The sequence below is a fragment of the Myotis nattereri genome (genome assembly GCF_964212035.1).
Source record: "Myotis nattereri genome assembly, chromosome: 19".
In the NCBI taxonomy this organism is placed as follows: Eukaryota; Metazoa; Chordata; class Mammalia; order Chiroptera; family Vespertilionidae; genus Myotis; species Myotis nattereri.
Window position 1 is genome coordinate 27,728,189 of NC_138095.1, and position 27,557 is coordinate 27,755,745.

A 27,557-nucleotide genomic window follows, 5' to 3' on the forward strand; every position below is an offset into this window, starting at 1 on the left:
GAGCAGGGGTGGGGACCGTCCGGCCCTCGGGCTGTGTAAGGCCCTGCCAAGCCATTAGAGGTGAGTTAATGAAATGTTTGACTGGCTGGTGCGGCTCAGTGGTTGAGCATCATCAGCCTATAAACCAGGAGGTCAGGGTTCGATTCCGGGTCAGGGCACAGGCCCAGGTTGTGGGCTCCATCCCCAGTGTGGGGCGTGCAGGAGGCAGCCGATCCATGATTCTCTCTCCTCATGGATGTTCCTCTCTCCCTCCCTCTCCTTTCCTCTCTGAAATCAATAAAAACATATATTTAAAAAGTGTTTGACCAGCACTGGCTGGGGTGTCTCTGGGATAGAGCATTGGCTCGTGCACTGAACGGTTGTGGGTTCGATTCCCGGTCAAGGGCGCATGCCTGGGCTGCCCGCTAATTCCCTGCCCCCTGTCAGGGTGTGTGCGGGAGGCAACCCATCCATGTGTCTCTCTCACATCGATGTCTCTCTCTCTCTCTTTCCCCCTGCGTCCCTTCCACTCTCTGTAACAATCGATGGGAAAAAATGCTCAGATGAGGATTAGCCACAACAAAAGAACACGTTTGACCAAATACAGCGGCTGGTGTTTCAGCTGGTCATCACGTGTGGCCCTCGAAGGAGGTTATAAATGCCCCCCGGGCCCTCGGCAGACGGAAGCTTCCCGCCCCCGGCTAATGCTCCTCTCCCGCGGCGCCCACAGCACCGGGACGACGAGGGCCTCTCCCTCTCCCGGCCTCCACGCCGACCTGGAGGAGAGGCTGGAGAGGCCGCCCCTGGAACTGCCTGGTCCTCAGGGTGGGGGTGGGGGTGGGGGCGGGAGGGAGACCCACCCACAGGAGTGAGGGCCCCGCGAGAACCCAGGGGACCTCACTCTCGCTTTCGCTGGAATCCCCCCGACAGCGATTATCTGCACGGCATCCCGGGCCGGCTGGCACCTGGAGAACTTTCTGGTAGGTTGGCAGCCTCTGGTAATTGGCAGGCTGATAAGTCCTAATTAATTTACTGTCTTATGATCCTTTTACAGACATCCCTCCCTCACACAGAGATAACCAAGCTCTTGAACTATGGAGTCGGAGCAAAGGAGGGACCTTTGACGGTTTGATATCCCAGGAGCTGTGGAAGCCAGAGCGAGCTGGGCTTCCCCTCCCCGTCCCCCCTCCCCCTTCCCCTCCCCTGGAGCCTGGGGGAGGGGTGGGCCGGCTGGGCACCAACCAGGAATCCCCCCAGAAGCCCCCCTCAGGCTGCCGGTGGCTGCTCACCGGGTGGATGTCCAGGAAGAGGGAGTGCTCCTTCTCGCTGGGGTGCAGGCCCAGCACGGCCTCCGCCAGGGCGGGGTCGGCGTTGTAGAAGTGCGGGTGGGAGAGGAACAGGGGCGCGTCTGGAAGGCAGAGGGGGCGTCAGATGGGCAGAGGCGCTGGCACGTCCCGAGACTCATGCCAGTCCCGGAGCCAGACACAGGGATGCGGGACGAGGACACGCAGCCACCCCCTGCCCAGCGTGCTGGACGATGACACGATGCAAACGACAATGACTAGACAGAGAGGGTCCCTCCATTCGGTCTGGAAGCCAGCAGGGGGCGAGCTCTGTGCCAGGGGCGGGGGCGCGGGCACCTTCTGAGAAAGGACGAGGAGGCGCCAGGCGGAGGATGGAGGGTGGAGGGCGGTGGCATTCCAGGAGGAAGGGGGGGCAGGGGCAGATGCAGGAGGTGGGAGGGGCACGGGGAGCAGACAGTATGGAGGGAGCTGTGGGAGCTGAGGCTACAAAGATGAATCGAAGCCAGATTGGACCTTTGGGGGGGAGGAGGGGGGAGGAGGGGGGAGGGGGGCGGAGGGAGCATCGCCAAGCCGCCAGGATCACGGGGGCTCGCTCGGGTGTGCACGCCCGCGGCCAGGTCTCCCGATGCCCACTGGAGGGAAGAGACACACCTTTGCTCTCGCCTGGCAGCCGGTCTGCGGGAGGGACGCCAGCGGGTGTGAGCGGGGCCTGACCCGGCTCCTGAGCGGGAAATTCCCACCCAGAAACATGCGGTCAGACATCTCCACCAGCTGACCCGTGAGGCAACCCTGGCACATCCACCCAAGGTCAGGACAAGGTCAGGACAAGGGCGGTGCCGGAGTGCCCGCGGGAAAGATGGAGCTGGCCTCTCAAACCTCAGCCCGAGGAGGCCCAGGCTGGTGTGCTCAGTGGTTAGAGGCCAGCCAGCTCACCAGCGGGTGCTGGGTGGCACGTCCAATGCCCAGCCCCGGTTGGAGGGCAGGCAGGAGGCCACGCGTCTCTCACATCGATGTCTCTCTCTCTGCCTCTCCCCCTCCCTTCCACTCTCTCTGAAAATCAATGGGAAAAATTTCCCTGCGTGAAGATTAACAAAAAGAGAGAGAAGATGCGCGTTGGAAAGCTGCTCGAGCTTCGAAGCACCAACAGACACTCTCCTGGAGACAGTCAGACAGACAGACAGACAGAGCGTGGGGACCAGACCCTCCTTCCCCGTGTGGGTCCCTGGTCTCCACAGCCGCCTCCCGTCACCTGTGACGCCACTGCGCACCCGAGGGCGCTGTCCCACCATCCAGACGACCCGTGTCCCATCTTCCTGTCTGCCCCACGGGAGGAGCCCGTCAGAGCGAACGCCCGGGCCCCCTTCTCACAGCGGGCGCAACGCGGGGCTGTCGGTGAGGGAGGCGGTCCCCAGCCGGGCCCTTGAAGGTGGTGCATCTCCACCAGACCCCGTGGCCACGCCCCCAGGGCTGGGGGAGCGCAGTGGGTGTGGTCAGGCTGCCATCACCTGCCCTGGCTCTCGCCCGGCTCCCGCCCCGGCTGCGGACAGCCAGCCCACCTGGCGTTGTGCCAGCACCCAGGCCTGCGCTTCCTTCAGTTTTATTACCAAACAGCCCGTGAGGACCGCCCAGGTTGCAAGTGCTAATTAATTTATAGCTTTAGGGCGTCTGGCCTATCTAATTGCCTGGATCACCTTTGATTGTGATGGGGGGGGATGATCGATATGTGGAGCCTGAGGCCCTGGGTCCAAGAGCTTGTCTCCTGGGAAGGGAGGTGGTGGGTGTCTTATCTCCAGATAAAATGCCACAGGAAGGCAGGACCATGCGCCCCGAGACACGCACAGGCACGTCCCCGCCGCCCCAAAGGTCACGTTTTAAAACCCCAGAAACCAGGTCCTCTGAGCATAAAAGAGGCGAGGAACGCGAGGTGTGTCCCCGGTGGAGCACTATACAGCCAGGAAGAAGGCGCCCACCCTCCCAGGACCACAGGATGGGCCTCACGGATGAGACAATGGGCAGAAGGGTCCCGGAAAGAGGAAAGACAGAGAGCGCACCCCGATTCCATCCACACGAGCCCGAAGGCGGGCAAGGCAGGGCCGACCGCCCGCTCGCTGTCCCACTGGCTGAGGGAACAAAGTGGGGGGAGCTGCCCCCAAGCGTCCACATGGAGCCGCTGAGGCCGGAGAGCACTGTGCCCCCCCACAGCCGCCGGCCACTCGCTGCCCGGCGAGATGTTCCAGAACAATCGGACCGGCGTCTTTCCCTCCGGGACGCGGGACGCGGTGCAGGGGCCCCCGGAGCCTCATTCCCAAGCCCCAGGTCGGGTGTGGAGGCCGGACGAGCTCGGGAGGGGACACGGCCCCAGGGAACCCGCCTTCGGGGGGCGCGCGGCCTGGATGACCGGGCGCTGCAGGGCCCTGGGCTGCCCCGAGGTCAAGGGCGCGGCCACAGGGCGGCAGGGGACCTGACGCGGGACGGGAGCCACAGAGCCGTTAACAGTCGCGGTTTGCGTCCCAGGTGACGGAGGTCCGGGGAGTTTGCTGCGCAGGCAACTGACCGACGGGCTTCTTTCTCTCAGATTGTCTCTCTGCGCCGCCTTATCTCTGGCCGGACCGGCGTACCAAGGGCGCAGAGGCCGGGATGGCGCGCAGAGCAGGTATGGCCTCACCCACCCGCCCTCGGGCCTGAGGTCACAGGGCCGGGGTGACCCGTCCCACCCTGGGGGCCTGGGGTCAGGGGTCAGGGTGACTGTCCCACCCTCGGGCCTGGGGTCAGGGTGACTGTCCCACCCTCGGGCCTGGGGTCAGGGGTCAGGGTGACTGTCCCACCCTCGGGCCTGGGGTCAGGGGTCAGGGTGGCCGTCCCACCCTCGGGCCTGGGGTCAGGGGTCAGGGTGACTGTCCCACCCTCGGGCCTGGGGTCAGGGGTCAGGGTGGCTGTCCCACCCTCGGGCCTGGGGTCAGGGGTCAGGGTGGCCGTCCCACCCTCGGGCCTGGGGTCAGGGGTCAGGGTGGCCGTCCCACCCTCGGGCCTGGGGTCAGGGGTCAGGGTGAGCATCCCACCCTCGGGCCTGAGGTCAGGGGTCAGGGTGACCGTCCACCCCCGGGCGAAGACACGTACTGAACCTGCAGGTGCTGACGTTCTGGATGCCCGACTCCAGGCACGGACAGAAGCCCTCATTGGGCGGGTAGACAGACCCGTTGGCAAATAAGGTTCTGGGGGCCTTGAACCTGAAGGTGGGGATGCCCTCGAACACCCCGGCCTCCTCATAGATCAGCTTCATGGACCTGGGGGGACAGACGGGTGGGGTGACCCCCGGAATGTGGCGCTGCCACCAGCAGAAGGCAGCCCGTCCGCAATTCTCTCTCATCATCGCTGTTGCTGTTTCTCTCCCCTCCCCCTCCCCCTCCCTCTCCCCGTCCCGTCCTCTCTAAACTCAATAGAAACATTTTTTTTAAGTGGCCCTAACTGCCGTGGCTCCGTGGTTGAGCGTCGGCCTATGAACCAGGAGGTCACGGTTCGATTCCTGGTCAGGGCACAGGCCCGGGTTGTGGGCTCCGTCCCCAGTGTGGGGCGTGCAGGAGGCAGCCGATCCATGATTCCCTCTCATCATGGATATTTCGCTCTCTCTCCCTCTCCCTTCCTCTTTGAAATCAATAAAAAAGTATATTTTTTAAAACTAAAATAAAAATTTAAAAAGTGAATACACACACCACAATCCCTCCCGCTCTGCCCCCGGGGCACACTGGCCTGGGCCCCCAGCCAGGACACAGGCTCTGGGGATCAGGGACCTGTCCCATCCCGTCCAGCCATGTCCCCAGCGCCTCGCCCACCCGGGAGGCAGGGGAGTCCCGGCTCACGCTGGGGAGTTCCCATGGGAAGGGGGACAGACAGGACCCCTGCCCGGGCGCCCCTGAGCCGGCCTCCGCAGCTGCACCTCCCCAGACCCAGGGGCCCAGGCGGATGCACCCAGGTCCTCCCGCCCAGGACCCAGGTGGGAACTAGCCCAACCAGACGGCACCAATCGTGGCCTTATTTCACCGCCTCCCGAAGCCTCGATTGTTTCCTGCCCACGGCCACCCATGCCCCATGGCCGCCCGTGGCCAGCTGCCTCCCTCGCCCTGTCCCTGCACCAGTTGCCTCCCTCGCCCTGTCCCTGCACCAGCTGCCTCCCTCGCCCTGTCCCTGCACCAGCTGCCTCCCTCGCCCTGTCCCTGCACCAGCTGCCTCCCTCGCCCTGTCCCTGCACCAGCTGCCTCCCTCGCCCTGTCCCTGCACCAGCTGCCTCCCTCGCCCTGTCCCTGCACCAGCTGCCTCCCTCGCCCTGTCCCTGTCCCAGCTGCCTCCCTCGCCCTGTCCCTGCTCCAGCTGCCTCCCTCGCCCTGTCCCTGCACCAGCTGCCTCCCTCGCCCTGTCCCTGCACCAGCTGCCTCCCTCGCCCTGTCCCTGCACCAGCTGCCTCCCTCGCCCTGTCCCTGTCCCAGCTGCCTCCCTCGCCCTGTCCCTGCTCCAGCTGCCTCCCTCGCCCTGTCCCTGTCCCAGCTGCCTCCCTCGCCCTGTCCCTGCTCCAGCTGCCTCCCTCACCCTGTCCCTGCACCAGCTGCCTCCCTCGCCCTGTCCCTGTACCAGCTGCCTCCCTCGCCCTGTCCCTGTCCCAGCTGCCTCCCTCACCCTGTCCCTCCTCCAGCTGCCTCCCTCGCCCTGTCCCTCCTCCAGCTGCCTCCCTTGCCCTGTCCCTGTACCAGCTGCCTCCCTTGCCCTGTCCCTGTCCCAGCTGCCTCCCTCGCCCTGTCCCTCCTCCAGCTGCCTCCCTCGCCCTGTCCCTGTACCAGCTGCCTCCCTCGCCCTGTCCCTCCTCCAGCTGCCTCCCTCGCCCTGTCCCTCCTCCAGCTGCCTCCCTCGCCCTGTCCCTGTACCAGCTGCCTCCCTCGCCCTGTCCCTCCTCCAGCTGCCTCCCTCGCCCTGTCCCTGCATCAGCTGCCTCCCTCGCCCTGTCCCTGCACCAGCTGCCTCCCTCGCCCTGTCCCTCCTCCAGCTGCCTCCCTCGCCCTGTCCCTGCACCAGCTGCCTCCCTCGCCCTGTCCCTGTACCAGCTGCCTCCCTCGCCCTGTCCCTGCACCAGCTGCCTCCCTCGCCCTGTCCCTGCTCCAGTTGCCGAGGCCGGAGCCTGGCTCCTCCAGGTGAACCAACGGAGCCTGCGAGGGCGCGAGGGCTGGCGAATGCCCGGGGAGCCCACGCTCTCTGAGCCACGACAGAGGCTGAGCCCCCAGGGCCCGGCGGGCGCTCACCGGCAGGCCTCGGGGCTGTAGAACTCCAGGGGGGTCTCGGGGGTCATGAACGGCGCCCACATCTGCCCGGACGTCCCGTTGATCATATTGCACTGGTCCGAGTGCCAGTAGTTGACCTGCAGAGGCATCCAGGCCAGAGGGTCAGCGGTGACGGGAAACAGCACGGCACCGGGAGCAGCGGAAGGCCCGGGCGGGGCTGGTGACCAGGGATCCGTGGGCCCAGCGGCCGGGGCAGGGGCCAGTGAGGAGGGACGCACGCACCTCCCATCTGCCTGGGTTATAAGCAGAGGCGCGTGCTGGGCGGCCCGCGGCCCCCGCGCTCACCTTGCTGAGCCCGTTCCACTTGTCCACGAGGTGGACGCGGCTGAAGTTTTTGATCCCCGTGTACACGGTGAAGAGCCCGGAGTTGGAGTTGTTGAGCTGCGGACACAGCAGAGAACAGCAGCAGCTGTGAGCCTCAGGAGCCGGGGGGGGGGGAAGGGGGGGAAAAGGGGGGCACCCAGGAGCTGGCCTGCAACCCCCACCCCCCCGCCGTTTCGTCCTAGGCAATCCCAGCGTCCCCAGTGCCGGGGGATCGAGAAGAGAAGGACCAGCCTGGCTGGCGTGGCTCCGTGGCTGAGCGTGGACCCAGGCACCAAGAGGTCGCCAGTTCGATTCCCAGTCAGGGCACGTGCCCTGGCTGCAAGTTCGGTCCCCAGTAGGGGGTGTGCAGGAGGCAGCTGATCGATATTGCGCTCTCTCTCTCTCTCTCTCTCTTTCCCCGCCCCCGTCTCCCTTCCCCTCTCTGAAATCCATAAAAACATATTTGGAAAAAAAGAAATAAAAGGGGCCGAAACCGGTTTGGCTCAGTGGGTAGAGCATCGGCCTGCGGACTGAGAGGTCCCAGGTTCGATTCCGGTCAAGGGCATGTACCTGGGTTGCGGGCACATCCCCAGTGGGGAGTGTGCAGGAGGCAGCTGGTTGATGTTTCTCTCTCATCGATGTTTCTGACTCTCTGTCTCTCTCCTTTCCTCTCTGTGAAGACTCAATAAAATATATTAAAAAAAAAAAAAAATGTTTAAAAAAAAAAAAAAAAAAAAAAAAAAGAAAGAAATAAAAGGGAAAAAGGAAAAAAAAAGGAAAGGAAAACCAGGCAGCTCGGATCAGCGCTATCGTCGCCAATCACATCACGGGAGCCTGGATCAAACTGTGCCTGAACCCATCCTTTGGGTTTTCAGGTACGTGAGCCAGTAACTCCTCCGTTTGATTTAAGCCAGTGAGAGGAGCTGGGCTTTCTGCCAGTGACAACCCGCGGCCCCAGGGCCCCCCGCCAGCCCCCAAGGCAAGCCGGTGGTGGAAACAGGAGCTCTCCGTTACACTAGCTAGCAACAAAAAAATATATTTTTTTAAAAAGCCGGCGACTGGCCTCCGGGACGTGTGGACGGAGGACGGGGGCAGGTCTCCGAGCTGCGCGTACCTCCGCGAACAGCCCGAACTTGCCCTTGATGGGGAACACGCCGGGCAGGTACTTGTTGACCAGGCTGACGAGGGGGTCGTCGTAGCCCCACATGACCTCGCCCACCGTGCGGTTCATGAAGGCGCGCTGGCGCAGGCTGCTGAAGGCCAAGGTCATCAGAATCTTCAGGGCCATCGGCTTCTTCTCCATCATCATGGCCGCGCTCTGCAGAGCGAGGGGGCAGCTGGGGTCAGAGGCTGGGGGTGGCCGGCCTGTCCCCCTGGGCCTTGAAGCCCGGCCTCAAGGCAGAGAGCCCCGGAGGCACCCGGCCGGCGGGACTCAGGGGCTGAGCATCCACCTAGGAACCCGGAGGTCACGGTTCAACGCCCAGTCAGGGCACAGGCCCGGGTTGCGGGCTCCATCCCCAGTGTGGGGTGTGCAGGAGGCAGCCGGTCAGTGATTCTCTCTCATCATTGATGTTTCTCTCTCTCTCCCTTCCTCTCTGAAATCAGTAAAAATATATTAAGAGAGAGAGAGAGAGAGAGAGAGAGAGAGAAGGGCCCACCGGGGAACCTGTCTGGCTAAGGGCCGCTGCAGTGGGCGTGGCGAGGGCGGCCGCGGGCACCTACCAGCACCAGGATGTTGGGCATGTTGATGTAGTCGCTCTCCAAGCCGTTGGATTTGTGGGGCTGGAACTCGAAGCTGCGGTACTCGAGGAAGGAGACCGTGTCGTTGTCGTTGAAGGTGATGTTGTCCTTGTGCCGGTACTCCCTGCGGAGAGGGGCGGGTCAGCGCCCAGGGGACTGGGGCGACGCCTGGCTTCCTGGGGTGCCCGTGCGCGCGTGTCTCTGCACATCTCCAACCTGCCGGCGCCACAGCCGAGCCTGGTCACCTCCCCCCAGTCCGTCCTCCCGCCGTCTGCCCACCGCAGGACATGCGAGGCGCATCGGTGCCCAGGAGAGCGCCCCAAAGCCCAACACGTCCCCTCCACCTGGCCAGTCCGCCTCTGTGAGTCTCTGCTCACGTGTCACCTTGTCCGAGAGCCCACCTGGTCGTCTCAGCCCTAACGTACCGCACCCGACACAGCCCTAGGCCCCCTTCCCCGCCACTAACATAGGATTTTACTTATTCATCACCCTCCACCCTCGGCTGCAGGCAGCTCAGGGCTTCTGTCCATTTCCGGGCTCCCTGTGCCTAGGACAGCACAGAAATCCACTGGGTGAACGAGTGAGCGAATCAATGAATAAATGAGTAAATGAGTGAGTGAGTGAGTGAGTGAATTAAATGTGTGAGTTAAAGAATCATGACTGCGCTAACCGGTGTGGCTCAGTGGATAGAGTGTCGGCCTGCGGACTGAAGGGTCCCAGGTTCGATTCCGGTCAAGGGCATGTACCTTGGTTGCAGGCACATCCCCAGTAGGGGGTGTGCTGGAGGCAGCTGATCGATGTTTCTCTCTCATCGATGTTTCTAACTCTCTATCCCTCTCCCTTCCTCTCTGTAAAAAATCAATAAAATATATTTTTAAAAAAATCAATGACTGAAGGAGTGACTAATGAATGAGTGAATCAATGAACAAAAGAATCAATGAGTAAAAGGGTGAGTGAGTGAATCAGTGAGTGAATGAATGAGTGATTGAATAAGTGAATAATGAATGAGTGAGTGAATCAATGAGCGAGTGAATCAGTGAATGAATGAATAAAATAGTGACGGAGTAACTGAGTGAAGAATGAATGAGTGAATGAATGACTGCATGAGTGAGTGAGTGAATGAAGGACTGGATGAGTGAGTGAATGAAGGACTGGATGAGTGAGTGAATGAAGGACTGGGTGAGTGAGTGAATGAAGGACTGGGTGAGTGAGTGAATGAAGGACTGGGTGAGTGAGTGAGTGAGTGAATGAAGGACTGGATGAGTGAGTGAGTGAATGAAGGACTGGATGAGTGAGTGAGTGAGTGAATGAAGGACTGGATGAGTGAGTGAGTGAGTGAATGAAGGACTGGATGAGTGAGTGAGTGAGTGAGTGAGTGAGTGAGTGAATGAAGGACTGGATGAGTGAGTGAGTGAGTGAATGAAGGACTGGATGAGTGAGTGAGTGAGTGAATGAAGGACTGGATGAGTGAGTGAGTGAGTGAGTGAGTGAGTGAATGAAGGACTGGATGAGTGAGTGAGTGAGTGAGTGAAGGAAGGACTGGATGAGTGAGTGAGTGAAGGAAGGACTGGATGAGTGAGTGAGTGAGTGAGTGAAGGACTGGATGAGTGAGTGAGTGAGTGAAGGACTGGATGAGTGAGTGAGTGAGTGAGTGAGTGAATGAAGGACTGGATGAGTGAGTGAATGAGTGAAGGACTGGATGAGTGAGTGAAGGAAGGACTGGATGAGTGAGTGAGTGAAGGACTGGATGAGTGAGTGAGTGAGTGAGTGAGTGAGTGAGTGAACGAAGGACTGGATGAGTGAGTGAATGAAGGACTGGATGAGTGAGTGAGTGAAGGCTTGCCACTGACTCTGACTCGAGTGTCTGACTCCCAGACGTCGGGCACAGCTGTTGAGTTTCGCGCCTGGTTGCCCAGAGCCCGACTGTGCACGGAACAGACAGCGCACTTCCCGCCCGCGCTGTCCCCGAGCCAGGGCCTGCTTCTGGAGTCCCCCCTGGGGCTCGGCATGGCAGCCCCCCGTCCCGTCTGCCCCGCCCCGGCCCGCCGCCTCCCTGCTCACCTGTACACGTAGGGCCCGCGCTCCCGCACCTGCGGCTTCTCGCCCTGCAGCACCTCGCTGGGGTTGACGACGTCGAAGAAGTAGACGGAGAGATAGAAGGGGACGGGGATTTCCCGCCACATGTTGAAGGTCAGGCTACTGGGGTCGATGCGCACGTTCTGGGGGCGAGACAAGCGCCGTGAGGAGTGAGGAGGGCGCCAGGGCCTCGCGCCCGCCCACCCCCCGCACAGACCCGGCCGACACCCCGCCCCCAGCACGTCCGGAAAGGGGTTCGCACGATTACAGTTAATAGGGAATCTAGTCAGCTGGTGTGTGTGGGTGTGGGGGTGTGTTTTATTGATTTCAGAGAGGGAGGGAGGGGAAGAGAAACATCAATGATGAGAATCACTGACCGGCTGCCCCCTGCACGCCCCCCACTGGGGATCGAGCCTGCAACCCGGGCCTGTGCCCTGACCGGGAATTGAGGGTGACCTCTTGGTTCCTGGGTCAACGCTCAACCCCTGAGCCACACTCAGCTGGGCTTTTGTGTGTTTTAATAACAACAGCCCGATCAGGGGACCCTGGCAATTGAGAGAGACTCATTGATCAGCCCACAACCCGAGCAGGTGCCCTTGACCAGAATCGAACCCAGGACCCTTCCGTCTACAGACCGACGCTCTATCCACTGATCCATACCGGCCAGGGCTGTGCTCAGCGCTTCACCACAGGACCCCTCCCTGGGCAGCGTCTCCACCCCCCGCCCCCCGCCCCCCCGCCCGGCAGCCGCGACAAGTGTTAGGATGGTCCTCGATCCCCCACCCTGGGAACGAGGGCCTACGTGCTCGATCCGCCTCCGCAGGCCTGACCCTGACCTTTGCCCAGGAAGGTCCTGCTTGGGGGGGAGGGGGAGCCCGGACCACGGTGACCGAGTCCCGCTGACCCCGTGGCTGCGAGGTGAAGCCACAAGATTGGGGCGTGCGGCGGGGAGAGGGGGGCCCTGTGTGCCAGGCGTGGGCCGCGAAAGGCCTGTCTCCAGCTCAGTCCTAATGTGGACGCGGTATCTGGGACCCAGAGGACCACTGGTATGTGTGTGTGTGTGGGGGACTGTGGGGCACTGATGGGGTCACCCCCAAACCAAAGGCATCAGCGGCCATCCCCCTTCCAGGCTCCTGCAGCCCTGAGGGCTCAGTTCTGCCAGATCCCCCCACATTTCATGAGCTTCTTTTTCAATGTATCTCTATTGATGTCAGAGGGAAGGAGGGGGAGAGAGAAACATCAATGATGAGAGAGAATCATGGATCGGCTGCCTCCTGCACGGCCCACGCTGGGGTTCGAGCCTGCAACCCGGGCACGTGCCCCAACCAGGAATCGAACCCTGACTTTCTGGTTCATAGGTCTATGCTCAACCACTGAGCCACGCCCCACATCTGAGGCCACAGCTGGCTCACCAGCTACCCTGGCATCACCTCCCGGAGGGGTGACCTTCCGGTGGGGAGAGGGGTGACCCCAGTCTGGACGCCACCCCCTCTTGTCAAACCCTTCCCTGCACAGGCAGGAGGGCCGCCCGGACAGGGGGCAGTGAGCTGGGCGCTGGCACCTGAGCGGGGCTCTGCGAGGAACAGACCGGGCGGCGGTGGGGGGGGGGTGGTCTTGGCCGGGGACTCAGCCGGGCAAAGGCCAGGAAGGAAGCCGGACGTATCCACACGTCTGCCAACAACGAATGCGCTTTAAAAACAGGTCTTAAAATAACCCGAGTGGCCATCAACAGGTAAACGGCCGCGGCCCGAACAATGGACACCCCTCAGGAACAGGAGGGAGCCAGCTGCCAGGAAAAGCCGCTGCGGGCGGGCGGACAGACGGACGGACGGAGCTGGGCAAGGACGCGGGGCAGGTCCAGGAGGTCCCCAGGCAGAGAGCCCCAGGCCTCGCGGGACAATCCCTGCGGGCGGGACCTCGCCCCGGGCGACCCTCCTCCCCAGCGCGTCTGGTCCTGCGGTTTGGGGTGTGGACCCCCTGGCCTTTCCTCCCTGAGACACCATCTAGGCCAGCGATGGCGAACCTTTTGAGCTCGGCGTGTCCGCATTTTGAAAAACCCTAACTTAACTCTGGTGCCGTGTCACATATAGAAATTTTTTGATCTTTACAACCACAGTAAAACAAAGACTTATATTTTTGATATTTATTTTATATATTTAAATGCCATTTCACAAAGAAAAATCAACAAAAAAAAATGAGTTCGCGTGTCACCTCTGACACGCGTGTCATAGGTTCGCCATCACTGGCCTAGGAGGTCACGGTTCGATTCCCAGTCAGGGCACATGCAGGAGGCAGCCGATCCATGATTCTCTCTCATCACTGACGTTTCCATCTCCCTCTCCCTTCCTCTCTGAAATCAATAAAAATATATTTTAAAAGAAAAACACAACAAAGAGCACCAAGCAGGGGACACATGAGGCCACACGTGGCGGCTTGCACGTGGCAGGAGGTTTGCACGGCCCACGAACCCGTCCACTGTGAACGGTTTGGGAGCTCCGGCCGACGTCTGCCGTGCCCCCCGCCTCCCCGGGCCTGGGCCGTGCGTGGCGCCCAGCAGGCCCTCAGCACGCGCTGCAGGCGACCGGCCGCGTGAGCTCTGAGCACGGAATCGCCCGGAAGCATCGGGCGCGGTCTGCCACGTACTCCTTTGCCTATGTTTTCGTGACTCATCGTGAAGCGTAAATGTTTTCAAAATGCAGAGTACGGCCGGGCAGTGGCTCGGCGACCACGTGACGGAAAAGAATGAAAATTTCATCCACGTTCATTTTTTAGCTCTTAGCCTACTTTTTTGTTCTTTTCAAAAATATGCTTTTATTGATTTCAGGGAGGAAGGGAGACGGAGAGATAGAAACATCGATGACAAGGGAGAATCACGGGTCGGCCGCCTCCTGCACGCCCCACACTGGGGATGGAGCCCGCAACTCGGGCCTGTGCCCTGATCGGGATTCGAACCCTGACCTCCTGGTTCCTAGGTCGACGCTCAGCCACTGAGCCACGCGGCCGGGCACGTGGCATCGACTGTCGGTGACGACAGCGGAGCCGAGCCGCTCAGACAGCGCCAGCGGGGCCGGCAAAGCCCAGCACGAGCTCTGTCCCTTCCCAGACAGCCGGCCGCCCGGCCTCCCCTCCCGCCCCCGACTGGCCACGCGGACACGCGGCCACCGCCCCTTCCTCCCCGGTGGAGGGAGGTGACAAGACCCCCACCCGCCTGCCCCGACGATGGCAGCGGGCGGATCTGTCACAAGGACAATTGCCCAAGGAGCCGTCCTCGGCGGCCGTGGCCGCGTCCCAGGAACACATGGTGGGGTCGCCAAGGCTGTGCGAAAGGGACAGCGGCTCCCGCCCGCAGGGACCCCCGGCCCGGGGCTGCCTCCCCCAGAGGCTTCGCCCAGCGACCGCCAGCCTCTCCCTCTCCCGGCGCGCGCGCACACACACACACACACACACACACACACACGGCACACAGCACACACGCATGCACACACACACGGCGCGCACACGGCACACAGCGCACACACACACAGCGCGCGCACGGCACACAGCACGCACATACACCACGTATGCGCACACGGCACTCACACGCACATGACACACGACACACATATACACGGCACACACACACGGCACCGAGAAATACACGCTTTGCCGATCTGACCAAAACACTAGGTCTCGTTGTGAATCACGCGCCCTTGGCGGCTGTTTGTTGGCTGTTGGCTTTATTTTTTTAAGAACCGAAGGGAGCCAAAACCGGTGTGGCTCAGTGGATAGAGCGTCGGCCTGCGGACTGAAAGGTCCCAGGTTCGGTTCCGGTCAAGGGCATGTACCTGGGTTGCGGGCATATCCCCAGTGGGAGATGTGCAGGAGGCAGCTGATCGATGATTCTCTCTCATCGATGTTTCTAACTCTCTATCTCTCTCCCTTCCTCTCTGTAAAAAAAAAAAAAAAAAAAAAAAGAACCGAAGGGAAAGGGGTCAGTGCCCCTGACTAAACAGTCCGCCAGGAATTGCACATTTTATAAACGCTGGGGGCGCGCCCGCCAGCTGGAAGCCGAGGGTTAACCTTTAACAAGAGGCAAGGGGTGCTGTCATGTCCCCAGGGCCCTGGGTCAGGGCTGGTGCCCGCTCCCACCAGGTCGAGCCCCGTAGGCCTAGCCAGTGTGGTCAGTGGTTAGAGCGTCGCCCTGCGAACCAGGAGGTCTGCTTCCAAGTCAGGGCACAGGCCCGGGCTGCAGGCTCCATCCCCAGTGCGGGGCGTGACGGAGGCAGCCAGTCCATGATTCTCCCTGTCATCGATGTTCCTATCTCTCTCTCTCTCTCTCCTTCTCCCTTCCTCTCTGCAATCAATAAAGAAATATATTTACAAAAATAAGTAAATTTAAAAATAAAGTAAAATGGACCCCAACCTCCGTGGCCCCCCGGGGAGCAGGGCCTCACGCTCTGTGAGGAGGGACGCAACTCCGCCCTTGTGGTATCGCGTGTACGGGGCGGGCAGGGTGCCCGGAGGCCTCCCGCTGCCCACAGGCGTGTGACTTCTGTGCCAGGAGGGCCTCCCAGCCCGGTGGGGAGGCCTGAGGGACAAGGGCCGCGTGTCCAGGGAGGGGACATCCTGTGGACGAACGCACAGCTTCGGAAGGAAGCCCGGACCCGCGTCACCTCCGGGCGAGGACCCGGTGGGCGAGGAGCGGCCTCTCGCGGGCCTTCCTGTCCCCGCGCCCGCGCCCTCTCGCACGCGTTCTCCTCCGTGTCCTCCGGCCCGGGTTCTACGCCGCTCATCTCGGCCGGTCCAGCTGTCACGGTGCCGTGGCCGCCGAGCAAGCCGCCCTCAGAGGGAGCGGCTTTCAGGACCAAGTCACGCTCCCGGGAGCCCAGGCACCGGGTCGGAGCTGCACCCAGCGTCCCGGGGGCGCCAGGGCCGGGCACTCACGCTGCCGGGGGTCAGACAGTGTCCCCCAGGATTCACGTCCACCTGGGGCCTCAGAGCGGGGCCTTATTTGGACGCAGCCTCCTCGCAGATATAATTAGTTCAGGCTCTCAGATGAGTCATCCCGGGTTCACGGGGCCCTGACGCCCAGGACGGGTGTCCTTATAAGAAGAAAAGAGGCCGGCAGCCGGCTCAGCGGCTGAGCGTCCACCTAGGAGCCAGGAGGTCAGGGTTCGATTCCCGGCCCGGCCACAGGCCCGGGTTCGGGCTCCATCCCCAGCGTGGGGCGTGCAGGAGGCAGCCGATCCGTGATTCTCTCTCATCATGGATGTTTCTCTCTCCCTCTCCCTTGTGCTCTGACATCAATAAAACTATATATATACATATTTTCTAAAGTGTTCTTAAAAAATAAAAATAAATGCCATGGATGCCAGCGCACCTCATGGCACCAGCCCCCAGCCCCATGCCCCACACCTCTCACCCACATGGATGTGCTCACGTCCACCCCCAGGGCACCTCCCAGCTCCCAGAGGGTGGCTCCCGGGTCCTGGCCCCTCCCGGCCACACTTCCGCCCAGTCCCAGGGGAAGAAGGGCGTGCCTGGGCATTGGGACGGGGCCAGCTGGCTGGCGGCCCTGCCATCCATCGGGACCGTGGCTCCTGGCCTGACAGGACTCCGGGCCGTGTTGCAGAATAAACCTGCCGGCTACGAGTCCAGACCGACTCCTCCGCATCTGCCCGGGCAGGTTTCGGTAAAGGGCGAGGAGTCCTCGGCGCGCCCTCCGGCACGCACAGGAGCCTCCCACCCCGGAGAGCAGACAGAGCCTGACCTTTGGCACAACCCGGCGACACCGCTCCCCGTTCACGGACCATCAGCTCCTCCCGACCCGCCGCCGGGTGTGGGCGGCCGGGAGGACTGGCTGCCTGGCCGCCCGCGGGTGACCGGTCCCGCTCCCCGGCCCTCGGCCTCCGCCTGCCTGGCGTGACCTCTCCCTGGGGTCCCGCCTCCGGCCCTGCTCCCCTGGGTTTTCTCCCCGAAGGAAAAGGACAGATGGCACCGAGTGAACCCCGTTCCCCGCCTCACCACCTGCGACTGCAGGACCCCGTCCCGATAGCAAGCGCTCAGCTGCTGCCCGGCGGCCGTGTGGCTCAGGGGGCCGAGCGTCGACCCCGGTTCCCGGAGGGGCCCTGCGCCCGTGGCCCCTGCAGCGTGTTTACTGTTTCCTGTCTGTCGGCCCGGGAGGCCCGGGGCCGGGAGGGCAGGGACCGCGGTGCCGCTGCCTGGCACAGGCCCACGGGTTCTCAGCTATTGATCGGATGGGCGTTTGGAAGACGGGGCTGGCTGCACGGGGAGGGGCGGGGCGGGGCGAGTGCCCGGTGGTGACCCTGGAACCGTGGGGCCGGCTTCTCCCCCGGCACGGCCGCTCCAGACTCGGGCCACGCCGTTCTCTCTGCAGCCGGACTGTTCTCTCTCTCTCTCTGTTTTTAATCCTCACCCGAGGATATTTTCCCCACTGATCTCTAGAGAGAGTGGGAGGGAGGGGGAGAGACAGAGGAACACCCACGTGAGAGAGACATGTCCTGCATGGGCCCCGACCGGGGACGGGATGGGGCCTGCAACCCAGGTAGGTGCCCTCGACCAGAACTGACCAGAGACACTCCAGTCCGCAGGCCGAGGCGCTATCCCCTGAGCCACACCGGCCAGCGCCAGAATGCTCTTTTAAAAGAAATGCAGCCCTGACCGGTGTGGCTCAGTGGATAGAGCATCCGCCTGCAGACTCAAGGGTCCCGGGTTCGATTTCGGTCAAGGGCATGTACCTTGGTTGCTGGCCACATCCCCAGTAGTGGGTGTGCAGGAGGCAGCTGATCGATGCTTCTCTCTCATCAATGTTTGTAACGCTCTATCCCTCTCCCTTTCTCTCTGTAAAAAATCAATAAAATATATTTTTTAAAAATAAATAAATAAAAATAAAAGAAATGCAGATTGGAGCATTGCACGCCCTGGTTGAAACCTCCCCCGTGGTGTACCGCCCATCCGGCCCCACAGCCTGTAAGTACCTTCTTCACAGGCCCCTGCCCACCTCCCAGGCCTTCTCCTCCAACACACCACGCTCTTTCCTGCCACAGGGCCTTTGCACATGCTATGCCGCTCCCTGGCACTCTGCCCCCGCAGCCCCCAGCTCTTACGCTTGGTTCCTATTTCACGATAGCAGACGTGGGAAAGGGAGGCGGCAGCAAGAAGGGCTGCTGGGCCCTTTGCCCCCGGTCTCCGCACTTCATGCGTTCAGGTTGCACCTCCGTGCTGACCGTCTCAGAGATGACTTTGTTAGACTCTATCCAAGACCTCCTTAGGAGGTGGTAGCTGAACAGCTCATTAATTTTTTAAAATATGTTTTTATTGACTTTAGAGAGAGAGGAAGGGAGAGGGACAGAGAGATAGAAACAGCGATGATGAGAGATCAGTGATTGGCTGCCTCCTGCACGCTCCCTCCTGGTGATCAAGCCTGAACTGGGCCTGTGCTCCGACTGGGAATTGAACCGTGACCTCCTGGTTCATAGGTCAACGCTTAACCACTGAGCCACGCCGGCCGGGCCTGGGTCTGTTTTGAAGCCTTAAAGCCTCCTGGTGGTTTGCGCTGGCAGGTGCCTCTCAGCGGTTACAGTGTCAGCCTGAGGCCCAGGGGTCGTGGGTCCAATTTCCGATCAGGGGCCTGTCGGACCTGGGCTGCAGACCAGATCCCCAGCCCCCTCAGGACCCGTGCAGGAGGCAGCCAACTGCTGTGTCGTTCTCACATCAATGTTTCTCTCTCTCCCCCCCACCCTTCCCGTCCTCTCTTCTCCCTCTCTCTCTCAAAATCAGTGGATTTTTTCTCACCCCTTCCAAGCGGCGTGAGGGTCCTCAGATCATGTAAATCAGACTTCGGTTTCCCCGATTAATTAAAACATTAACGTGTGCACGAAAAACCAACGGGGAGAACACCCCCAGGGGAGGGTCAGCAACAGAACCAGCACCTGCGGGCGGTTCCGCGGGGAAAGCGAGCAGAAGGTCAAGGCTGTGCCTGAGACTCGGCGCGAGCGGAGCCGCCACCGAGATGGGACCGAGGCCGGAGGGACGGGCCGTGGGCAGCGATGAGCAGGCGGGCGTGGCCGGCTGAGCCGCCTTTGACCACCGGCTGGGGCTGGGCTGGGGCTGGAGCTGGGGCTGGAGCTGGAGCTGGAACTCAGGGGGAAGGTAGGGGCCCGGGACGCCCGTTGGGGACAAAGACGGCGCGTGGACAGAGTGGTGCGGGCCGAGCTCTCCAGGGAATGCGTGAGGACAGCGGGCGCCTGCGTCCCCTGACGCCCCAAGGCCAAGAGGTCAAGGAGACAGGGCCGGAGGCACATTCAAGTGTCTGAGGAGCCGTCCGAGAGCCTCCGAAGGGGGAAGGGATGCGAGAAGAGAGCAAGGGTCAGGCCACTCCCGTTCCTTCCCCTGCCCGGGCCCGGGGACAGGAAGGAACGGGGGGCTGGGGGTGGTGGTGAGAGAACAGAACATGAAGAGGGTGACGGGGTCACAGGTCTCTGGGTCACAGGTCGTGGCCTCCGGGCTCAGGGGCTCCCAGCTGCAAACCAGACCGAATCAGCCCGCGGGCTGGGGCCTCGCCGCCCGGCCCCACGGGAGCCACAGCCTGTTGTCCTGCTTCTCCTCCCCTTCAGCTCCTGCCGGCCTCTCCCCGGGGCCGGCCGCCTGCGAACGGAGGGGAGGCGGCTCCTAGAAGGCCGCCTGCTGTCTGGGGTTCTGTGCGTTTGTGTTTCTTGGTGGAGCCCGACACTGGATTCTCTGCAGAGGATGCTCCCGGTGCGGGCCTCGGCCAAGTCCTCTGTCAGCTCCGCACGGGAAGTCTGTCCCGTGGGCTGCGGCAGGAAGCGGCCTGGGGTGGCTGTGGCCCCCGGGGCCCCTCTGCGGGGGACACGGATGTGGGAACAGCCTCCTGGGCACCAAGGCCCAGCGAGCCCGCAGCCTGGACGGACCACACGCCCAGCACACGCCCAGCGAGGGCCCCGCGGCCTGGACGGACCACACGCCCAGCACACGCCCAGCGAGGGCCCCGCGGCCTGGACGGACCACACACCCAGCACACGCCCAGCGAGGGCCCCGCGGCCTGGACGGACCACACGCCCAGCACACGCCCAGCGAGGGCCCCGCAGCCTGGACGGAGCACACGCCCAGCACACGCCCAGCGAGCCGGGAGCAGCGCGCTCTGCCCGTTGGCCGGGGGCGATGCCAGCAGCCACCGGAGGCGAGATCTGGGTAACCCACTGCCTCTCCCATCAGCACCGAACCCCTGGGAACTGTTCCCCGAAGGAGAAGCGCCAGCCCTGGGGAGGCCAGGCCCCGTTGGGATACACAGCACACGTGTGCACCCCAATACAGAGACATAGATCAACATACATGTGCATGTGTGTTCCGTGTGTGTCCACATACCAACACAGAAGCCTATGTCAACACTTGTGTGCATGTGCCCACGTGTGTGGTCATGCACAGCGGCATGGGGCCACATCAATGTGTGCACACACTTGCCCACACATGTAGTCACACACGCACATGCACCGGCACACATTGCCACGTGTGTGCAAACACCCACACATACAAGCACATGGACTTGCACGTGTTGTGTTGGTGTGGGGGCCCGTGTCAGCACATGTATACACGCATCCTGTGTGCACACCAATACAGAAACACGTGCCTGCATGTGCTTTGGCATGTGGTCACACTGAAACACACAGGTGCACATGCTCTCACAGGCTCGCGGGCCGCCAGTCAGGCGTGCACAATTGGCCCACATGTGCACACATAACGCCCACATGTGTCACCTACATGGTGCCGCTGAGAGAAGCAAATCCCCGGGAGCAAAGCAGGAACCGAAAACGGACGACTCAGGCCCATGTGCTCTTCCCAGCGGCACCACGGAGCCTGGCGTGGCCCTCGCACGCCCGGGAGTAGGAAGTGCACGCGGGGGCGGGAGAGGAAGAAACGGAGCAAATGGAGCCGGGCGGGAGCACCTGGCCACAACCCCACCCACGGCCCCGGCCACAGGCACAGCTCAGTTCCCACGGCCACGGCCCCTGAGCCACGGCTCAGTCCCACGGCCACGGCCCAGTCCCACGCCCACGGCCCAGTCCCACAGCCATTGCCCAGTCCCATGGCCACTCCCAGTCCTACACCCATGGCCCAGTCCCGTGGCCACTGCCCAGTCCCACAGCCACGGCCCAGTCCCACGGCCACTGCCCAGTCCCACAGCCACGGCCCAGTCCCACGGCCACTGCCCAGTCCTACGGCCACGGCCCCGACCCACGGCTTCCCTAAGCGGCCAGGCGCGGGGCCTGCAGGAAGCACCGGCCATCCAGGGCCCGGGAGCGGTCCATCTGCCACCGCGATGCCCTCAGCAGAGCTGAGCGAGCAGGTCCTGCATGGCGGCCAGGCCAGGCCCAGCGGGACCACAGCAGGAGAGGCTGCCTCCCAGCTCCCTGGGCATCGGGTCTAGAGCGCGGCCCTGAGGGAGGGGAGGGGCACGCGTCCCAGCGGCTCTGGAGGGAGAAATGCTGAGGAGAGAGGCCGGGGACCCACCCTCCTGGCCACGCGGGACAGGAAAGGGGAGGCGGACTGGGGCCTAGACCGTGGGCCCTGCCCCCAACATCCAGGCCAGCTGCTGGGGACACAGAGGAGGGGCACGGGGTCGCCCGGGCTCCCTGGATGGACCACCTGGTTCTACCCCTTCGGCCGTGTGACCTGGGGCAGGTGACTTCCCAGTCTGCACTCCCCCCTCCCCAGTGCACAGAGCGCCGTGTGCCACAGTGACCCACACGGAACACACGGGAGGCACTGGTGACGGTGTCTGGCGGACTCCGCGCTCATTACTGTTATCTCCGAAGCCTCACCTTCCAACTGACGGGCCAGGCTCTGCCAAAGGGCACGGAGGGCGGGGAGGGCGGGGAGGAGGGAAAGGAGCAGGCGACCTCACAGCGCTGGCCGCTGCTCACGCCGCCAGCCGGCCTGGGCCGTGGGGACGCCACGGGGACCGTGACAGCCCAGCCCTGCCCCAGCAGGCTCCCTGCTCACGCGGGAGAAAGAGAACCCACGAGTAAACATACAGAACAATGGGGTCGACTCTCAGGGAAAGAGGGGTGAGCTACGCAGACATCTGGGGGGGTGAGCCTTCCGGGCAGAGGGGAGAGCAAGCCAGAGGCTCCGAGGGGGACCAGGCCCGGCGGCGCCAGGACCACCCGGGAGATGAGCACGGCCCGGCCAGCGTGGCTCAGCGGTGAGCGCCGACCCAGGAACCAGAGGTCAGGGCTCGATTCCCGGTCAGGGCACAGGCCCGGGGCGCACAGGAGGCAGGCGATCCATGATTCGCTCTCATCGTGGATGTTTCTCTCTCTCTCCCTCTCCCTTCCTCTCGGAAATCAATACAAATGTATTTTAAAAATACAAAGGTGATCTCCCTTTAAAAAACACACACGCGCATGTACTCCCAGGGCCCTGGGCTGTGCCCTCCCTGGGCGCTGGAGGCCAGAGGCCAGGCACGCAGGCTGGGTCCTACGTGGTGGGTGCAGAACTCCCCAGCCCCCTGGGTCTGCCTCCGACACAGTCTCTCTCTCTCTCTCTCTCTCTCTCTCTCTCTCTCTCTCTCTCTCTCTCGCCCCCGCCCGCCCCCAGGCACACGCACATACCAGCGAGGTCACCTGAGGCAGGTGACTACCTCAAGCTTCTATTTCCCAACTGTCGATGATGATGGGACGTACGTCCCAGAATCCCCCAGGACGAAAGGAGGGGACAGTCACAGACCCTGACCCCTGCCTGGCGCCGGCGATAGGGGGCCCTGCTCCTCGGGGGTTAGGTCTGAGCACCTCTCATCTGGTCCTACCCACGGGGGCCGGGGGGGCGGGAGAGAAAAAGCGAGTCTCGCTTGCTCCCCCAGAGCTTCTCCTGGAGAGCTCGGGACATGGCACTCCGCTCCGGCCTCCTGGTTCGGGGTCTGATCCATTTGGCCATTCTTGGCAGAAAGCTACGGATTTGCTACTCTTTTTACTTTATTTTATTTTATTTTATTTAAATATGTTTTTATTGCCCTGACCAGTTTGGCTCGGTGGCTAGAGCGTCGGCCTGTGGACTGAAGAGTCCCGGGTTCGATTCCGGTCAAGGGCATGTTACCTTGGTTGCAGGCACATCCCCAGTAGGAGATGTGCAGGAGGCAGCTGATGGATGTTTCTCTCTCATCGATGTTTCTAACTCTCTATCCCTCTCCCTTCCTCTCTGTAAAAAATCAATAACATATATTTTTTTAAAAATAAAATAAATAAATATGTTTTTATTGATGTCAGAGAGGAAGGGAGAGGGAGAGAGAGAGAGAGAAACATCCATGATGAGAGAGAATCACGGACTGGCTGCCTCCTGGGGATGGAGCCCACAACCGGAGTGTGAGCCCCCGTGGGTGGGGAATGGGACCAATGGGACCGCGACCTCCGGTTCATAGGTCGACGCTCCACCCCCGAGCCAGCGCCGGGCTGGAGTTGTTCTAAAGGCGCGAATGGCACCAGCGCTCTTCCCGGTCGCCGTGCGCGCGGCCCTCCCGCTCAGACGCCGAAAGGCGCGTCCAGTTCTCCAGCCCCTCCCCGGGCCGTCTGCCTCCGGGAAGTCCACCGGCCAAGAGCTCCCGCTGCACCTCCTGTGGCCCCGGTGTGGCGACGAGGCTGCTGCCCCACGGCCACAGCTGTGTCGCCCGCCCGCCCGCCCGCCCGCCCGCCCTGACCTCTGCTCTGCCTCAGTCTCCTCATCCGCGGGAGGGATCACACCACCTCCTCCGCCTGTTGCACAAGAGGCTGTGCCTGGTTCCAACGAGAACCGAGGTGCACCCGGGCATTTCCACACACGCACGCACACGCACGCACACGCACACACTCACTCGCACATGCACGCACACATGCATGCACACACGCGCGCGCACAGACGCGCGCACAGACACTGACTCACATGCACACACACAGAGACGCGCGCGCACACAGACACTGACTCACATGCACACGCACAGAGACGCGCGCACGCACACGCACACACATGTGCGCACACTCACGCGCACACGTGCATGCACACTCACGCACACATGCACACAAGCACACGCACACATCCACGCACACGCACAGCCGCCTTTGTAGTCACAGTGTCGCCAGCAGGCAAACCGGATGGGCCCGACTAACAGGTGACGTGACGAGCCCAAGGTCCCCCCGCCCCGCCCCCCAGAACACGGCCCACGGGGTCAGCAGCCCTGGGCTCCGGAAGCTGGCGGGGGCTGCAAAGCTCCGTGTCGCTACCCAACCCCGTCAGCAACCTGAGAACGCACATCGCGGGCACCAGAGCAACAGACAGATAACAGTACGGGCCCGGCCGGTGGGCTCAGTGGTGGACCGTCCACCTGGGAACCAGGAGGTCAGGGTTGGATTCCCGGTCAGGGCACAGGCCCGGGTTGCGGGCTCCATCCCCAGTGGGGGGCGTGCAGGAGGCCGCCGATCCGTGATTCTCCCTCATCATGGATGTTTCTCTCTCTCTCCCTCTCCTTTCCTCCTGAAATCAATAAAAATACATTTTAAAAACATAGATTCACGCGTAGAAGTGAGTGCTTGCCAGGGCGCTGTGGTCCAGGTCTGGGAATGATGGTGGAGGGCCGATCTGAGCGGAAACGAAACGAGGAAAATGTTCTCTATTGTCCCCATCTGAATTTTTCTTTAAAGTAAAGGAGCCCAAAAACATCAAAACAGAGAAATCAAAGCACAGACGTCCCATTCATGTTGCCCGCGGACGTGCACAGCCAAAGGAAACACGGCACAGCCCCTCCCGCCCCGTCCGCGGCCCTGAACACTGGCGGCCTTCTTCCTGAGGAAGCCGGCCCGGGGCCTCCGGGGCGGGCGGGGGGCAGCGGGCTGGGCTGGGCCGGGCCGGCCTGCCGCCTTCACGCCACTCGGCCTCGGACCAATCGCCGCTGAGAGTCACGGAGGATGCCGGTCGCTCTCGCTCCACTTTCAGCCCAGGAATCCCAGGCCCGGGACAGCTGGGGACGAGGCAGAAGTGGGGAATCAGGCGGTGCCCGGGCACGCGCACACACACACACACACACACACACACACGCACACACACGGCACATGCTTAACCGAATCCGCAGCCGTAGGAAGAAAACCCCACTGAAACAGGCCCAGGAATGACTGAGCTGCCAGCTTTCTTCCCCATGACCCACTCGCTCCCCACTGTCACCCCCAAAGCAAGAGGCCCCCCACGCTCCCACGCTCACGCCACCTGAGTGTCAGCTCCCCTGTGCACTCAGCACACAAACCGTTCGCCGGCGGCTCCCGGAGATAAAGCGCTCACTTGGAAATCACCTGGAAAAGGGTCGCCGGCAGCCACCCGGCCGCCTGGGCAAGAACGAAGCCAGTCTCCGCGCCGAGGTCCCCACTCCAGCTTTTCCCCACCATCCCCAGCGGACGAAACAAAAAAACAAAAAACAAAACACCAACAGGACTCACACACAGAAAACACACACAAAACACACACACAAAACACACACAGAAAACAAACACAAAACACACACAAACCCAAACCGAGGAGGAACTCGGTGACATCACAGGGATCTCCACGCCATCAGATTACAGGACTTGGGACAGATTTGAAAACCAAAAAAAAAAAAACACAAAAAAAAACTGAACAATGTGGCCAAGATGACTCAGATCAGACAACCGCTCCCCAGAGGCCTTGAGAAAGGCCCAGCTTTGTCCCTGCCTGGCGGGGTCCCAGGAAGGGTGGGCCAGGTCTAAGCAGGTCTCCCTTCACTCACTCGCTCATTCATTCATTCATTCATTCATTCTCCAGGCCCCCAGCGCTGGGCACGGGGCACGGAGGGGGGAGTTCGGGCAAGTCTCTGTTCCTGAAAAGTCGCCTAAAGCAACGCAGGCGGAGGGAGAGAGAGGTCACCTGGCGAGGGACAGACCGTGTCCGCCTCCACGCAGCTCTGGGCCGGGCGGGACCGTGGGCAGAGGTGAGCCTCCGGCTTCCCACCTGGGCGCAGGAGCCGGTGCTGGCTGTGGGCTCACAGCTCTGAGCCACATGGACTCAAGTGCAGCCTGCAGCCTCCCTCGCCCCCAGTCGACTCCAGACTCATTCGAACAGGTCGCCGGCCTCGCAGGGCAGGACCTGAGCGGCTGAAGGCCACCGGCCCGTCCTGGGGCCGGTTTAAAGGGCAGGATTGTGCAAGTGGGGAGCCTGGCTGTGGGCTCCAAGGACCCTGCCGACTCAGCCCTGGGCCTGTGCCCGCCCCTGCGTGAACCCGGAGAGAAAAGCCGATTATCCCCTGCGCCAGGGAGGAGGGAGCGGTTGGCCTCCGAGAGGGGCGCCCCTGGAGAGGGCTCCCCCGGAGGGACTGGGCAGCAGAGAGAGTGGCTGCTGGCACCGACTAGGCCTGGCACCCAGGGGCGCCCCTTAGGCGCACATGAGCGCTGGGCTCCTGGCCTCCCCGGCTCCCTGGGAACAGGCGGAGGCAGCCCTGGTTTGAGCAGACACCCCCGCCGGCGTGTGGGCGCGCTCCCCGGGCTCCCAGCTCCAGGCCCGGCCGGGTGGGGGCGGCCCCGAGCGTGAGGTCGGGCTCCCGCGTGGTGGGCCACCCGGGCCTCCCCAGCGAGCCTCCAGCCAAGCCCCACGGCGCTCCCCTGCGCTCCCACCCTCAGCCAGACGGGGGGCGCCGTGGGGAGGGGGGCCGCGGCCGCTCCCCCGCGCGCCTCCCCCGCTCCCCGGCGCCCAGCCCGCCAGCCCCGTCGCTCCCCGCCGCCCCCCGCCCCCCCGGCGCCCGCACCCCGGCACCCACCTTGAGGATCTGCTCCCTGATGAGGGACGGCACCGACACGATCATCACGGCGCCCAGCACCGCGCACAGCAGCCCGAGGACGCCCAGCGCCGCGGCCGCCCAGCCCGCCTTGGCGCACCCGCCCATGTCCGCGCGCCCGGGGCCCACGCGGCGCTCCGGCAACTGCGCGCCCGAAGGGAACGGGGTCCGGGCGCAGACGCGGCAGAGGCGGCGGCTCCGGGGACGCGAGCGGCGGCGGCACGGCGGGCCCGGGACCTTGGCGCGCGGAGGAGCAGCCCGGCAGGTGGCCCGCGGCTTTATGCGCCATCGGGGCGGGCGCCGCCGGACCGCCCCCGGGCGCCCGGGGCAGCGGGATTCGGGCCGGCGCCCGCGGCGGGGGGCGGGGCCCGGGGCGGGGCGCGGATCGGACGGTCCGTGGGGGCGGGACGGCCACGCCTTCGCTTCCCTTTTGGTGGAGGCCGGGCGTCCCGGCCTCGGCGTCCGTTGGGCCGGGCTCCCCTCCCCCGCCCCTGCCCACCTGCTCCCCGCTCATCCCTCCCCTCCCCCTCTCCCCGCCCACTTCCCCAGCCTTGATCGTCCTCATGGTTCACTTTTTTTTAAAAAGAGGGTTTTTTTAAAAAATAATTTTTTATTGTTGAAAGTGTTACCTATGTCCTCTTTGTCCCCATGGGCCCCCTCCAGCCCGCCCTCCCCACCGCGCCCAGGCCTTCAGCATCCTATTGTCTGTGTCCCCGAAGGGTTGTGTTTTTTTTGTAAGATTTTTTTATTGATTTCAGAGAGGAAGGGAGAGAGAAACATCAATGATGAGAATCAGCAATCAGCTGCCTCCGGCACGCCCCCTGCTGGGGATGGAGCCCACAACCCGGGCCTGTGCCTCGACTGGGAATCAAACCTGGGACCCTTCAGTCTGCAGGCCGACGCTCCATCCACTGGGCCACACCGGCTGGGGCCTGGTTCACTGTTAGTCTGACTTTCCCAACCGAGAGGGGGGCCTGTGCACCCTCATCTCTGCCCCCCTCCCCCCCTCGC

The 27,557-nt window shown here is 62.9% G+C and overlaps 1 protein-coding gene across 6 annotated transcripts in view; it reads right to left on the reverse strand.

Annotated features, from left to right (window-relative positions):
- Positions 1-26,856, reverse strand: part of SCARB1 (scavenger receptor class B member 1) — a 37,089-nt gene extending 10,233 nt beyond the window's left edge. For 3 of the 6 annotated variants that reach the window (XR_013997234.1, XR_013997235.1, XR_013997236.1), the window contains exons 1-9: positions 26,529-26,856; positions 10,712-10,869; positions 8,633-8,774; positions 8,025-8,228; positions 6,893-6,988; positions 6,569-6,684; positions 4,401-4,567; positions 1,935-2,004; positions 1,269-1,387 (exon numbers count right to left, since the gene is read on the reverse strand). Coding sequence is in view for 3 of the 6 variants with exons in the window: in XM_081113916.1 (XP_080970042.1) it covers positions 1,269-1,387; positions 4,401-4,567; positions 6,569-6,684; positions 6,893-6,988; positions 8,025-8,228; positions 8,633-8,774; positions 10,712-10,869; positions 26,529-26,654 (1,128 nt within the window). In the remaining 3 variants the exon portion in view is untranslated. The remainder of the gene's footprint in view (positions 1-1,268; positions 1,388-1,934; positions 2,005-4,400; positions 4,568-6,568; positions 6,685-6,892; positions 6,989-8,024; positions 8,229-8,632; positions 8,775-10,711; positions 10,870-26,528) is intronic. The other 3 variants (XM_081113916.1, XM_081113914.1, XM_081113915.1) reach the window with 1 other exon arrangement.
- Between the last annotated feature and the right edge of the window lie 701 nt (positions 26,857-27,557).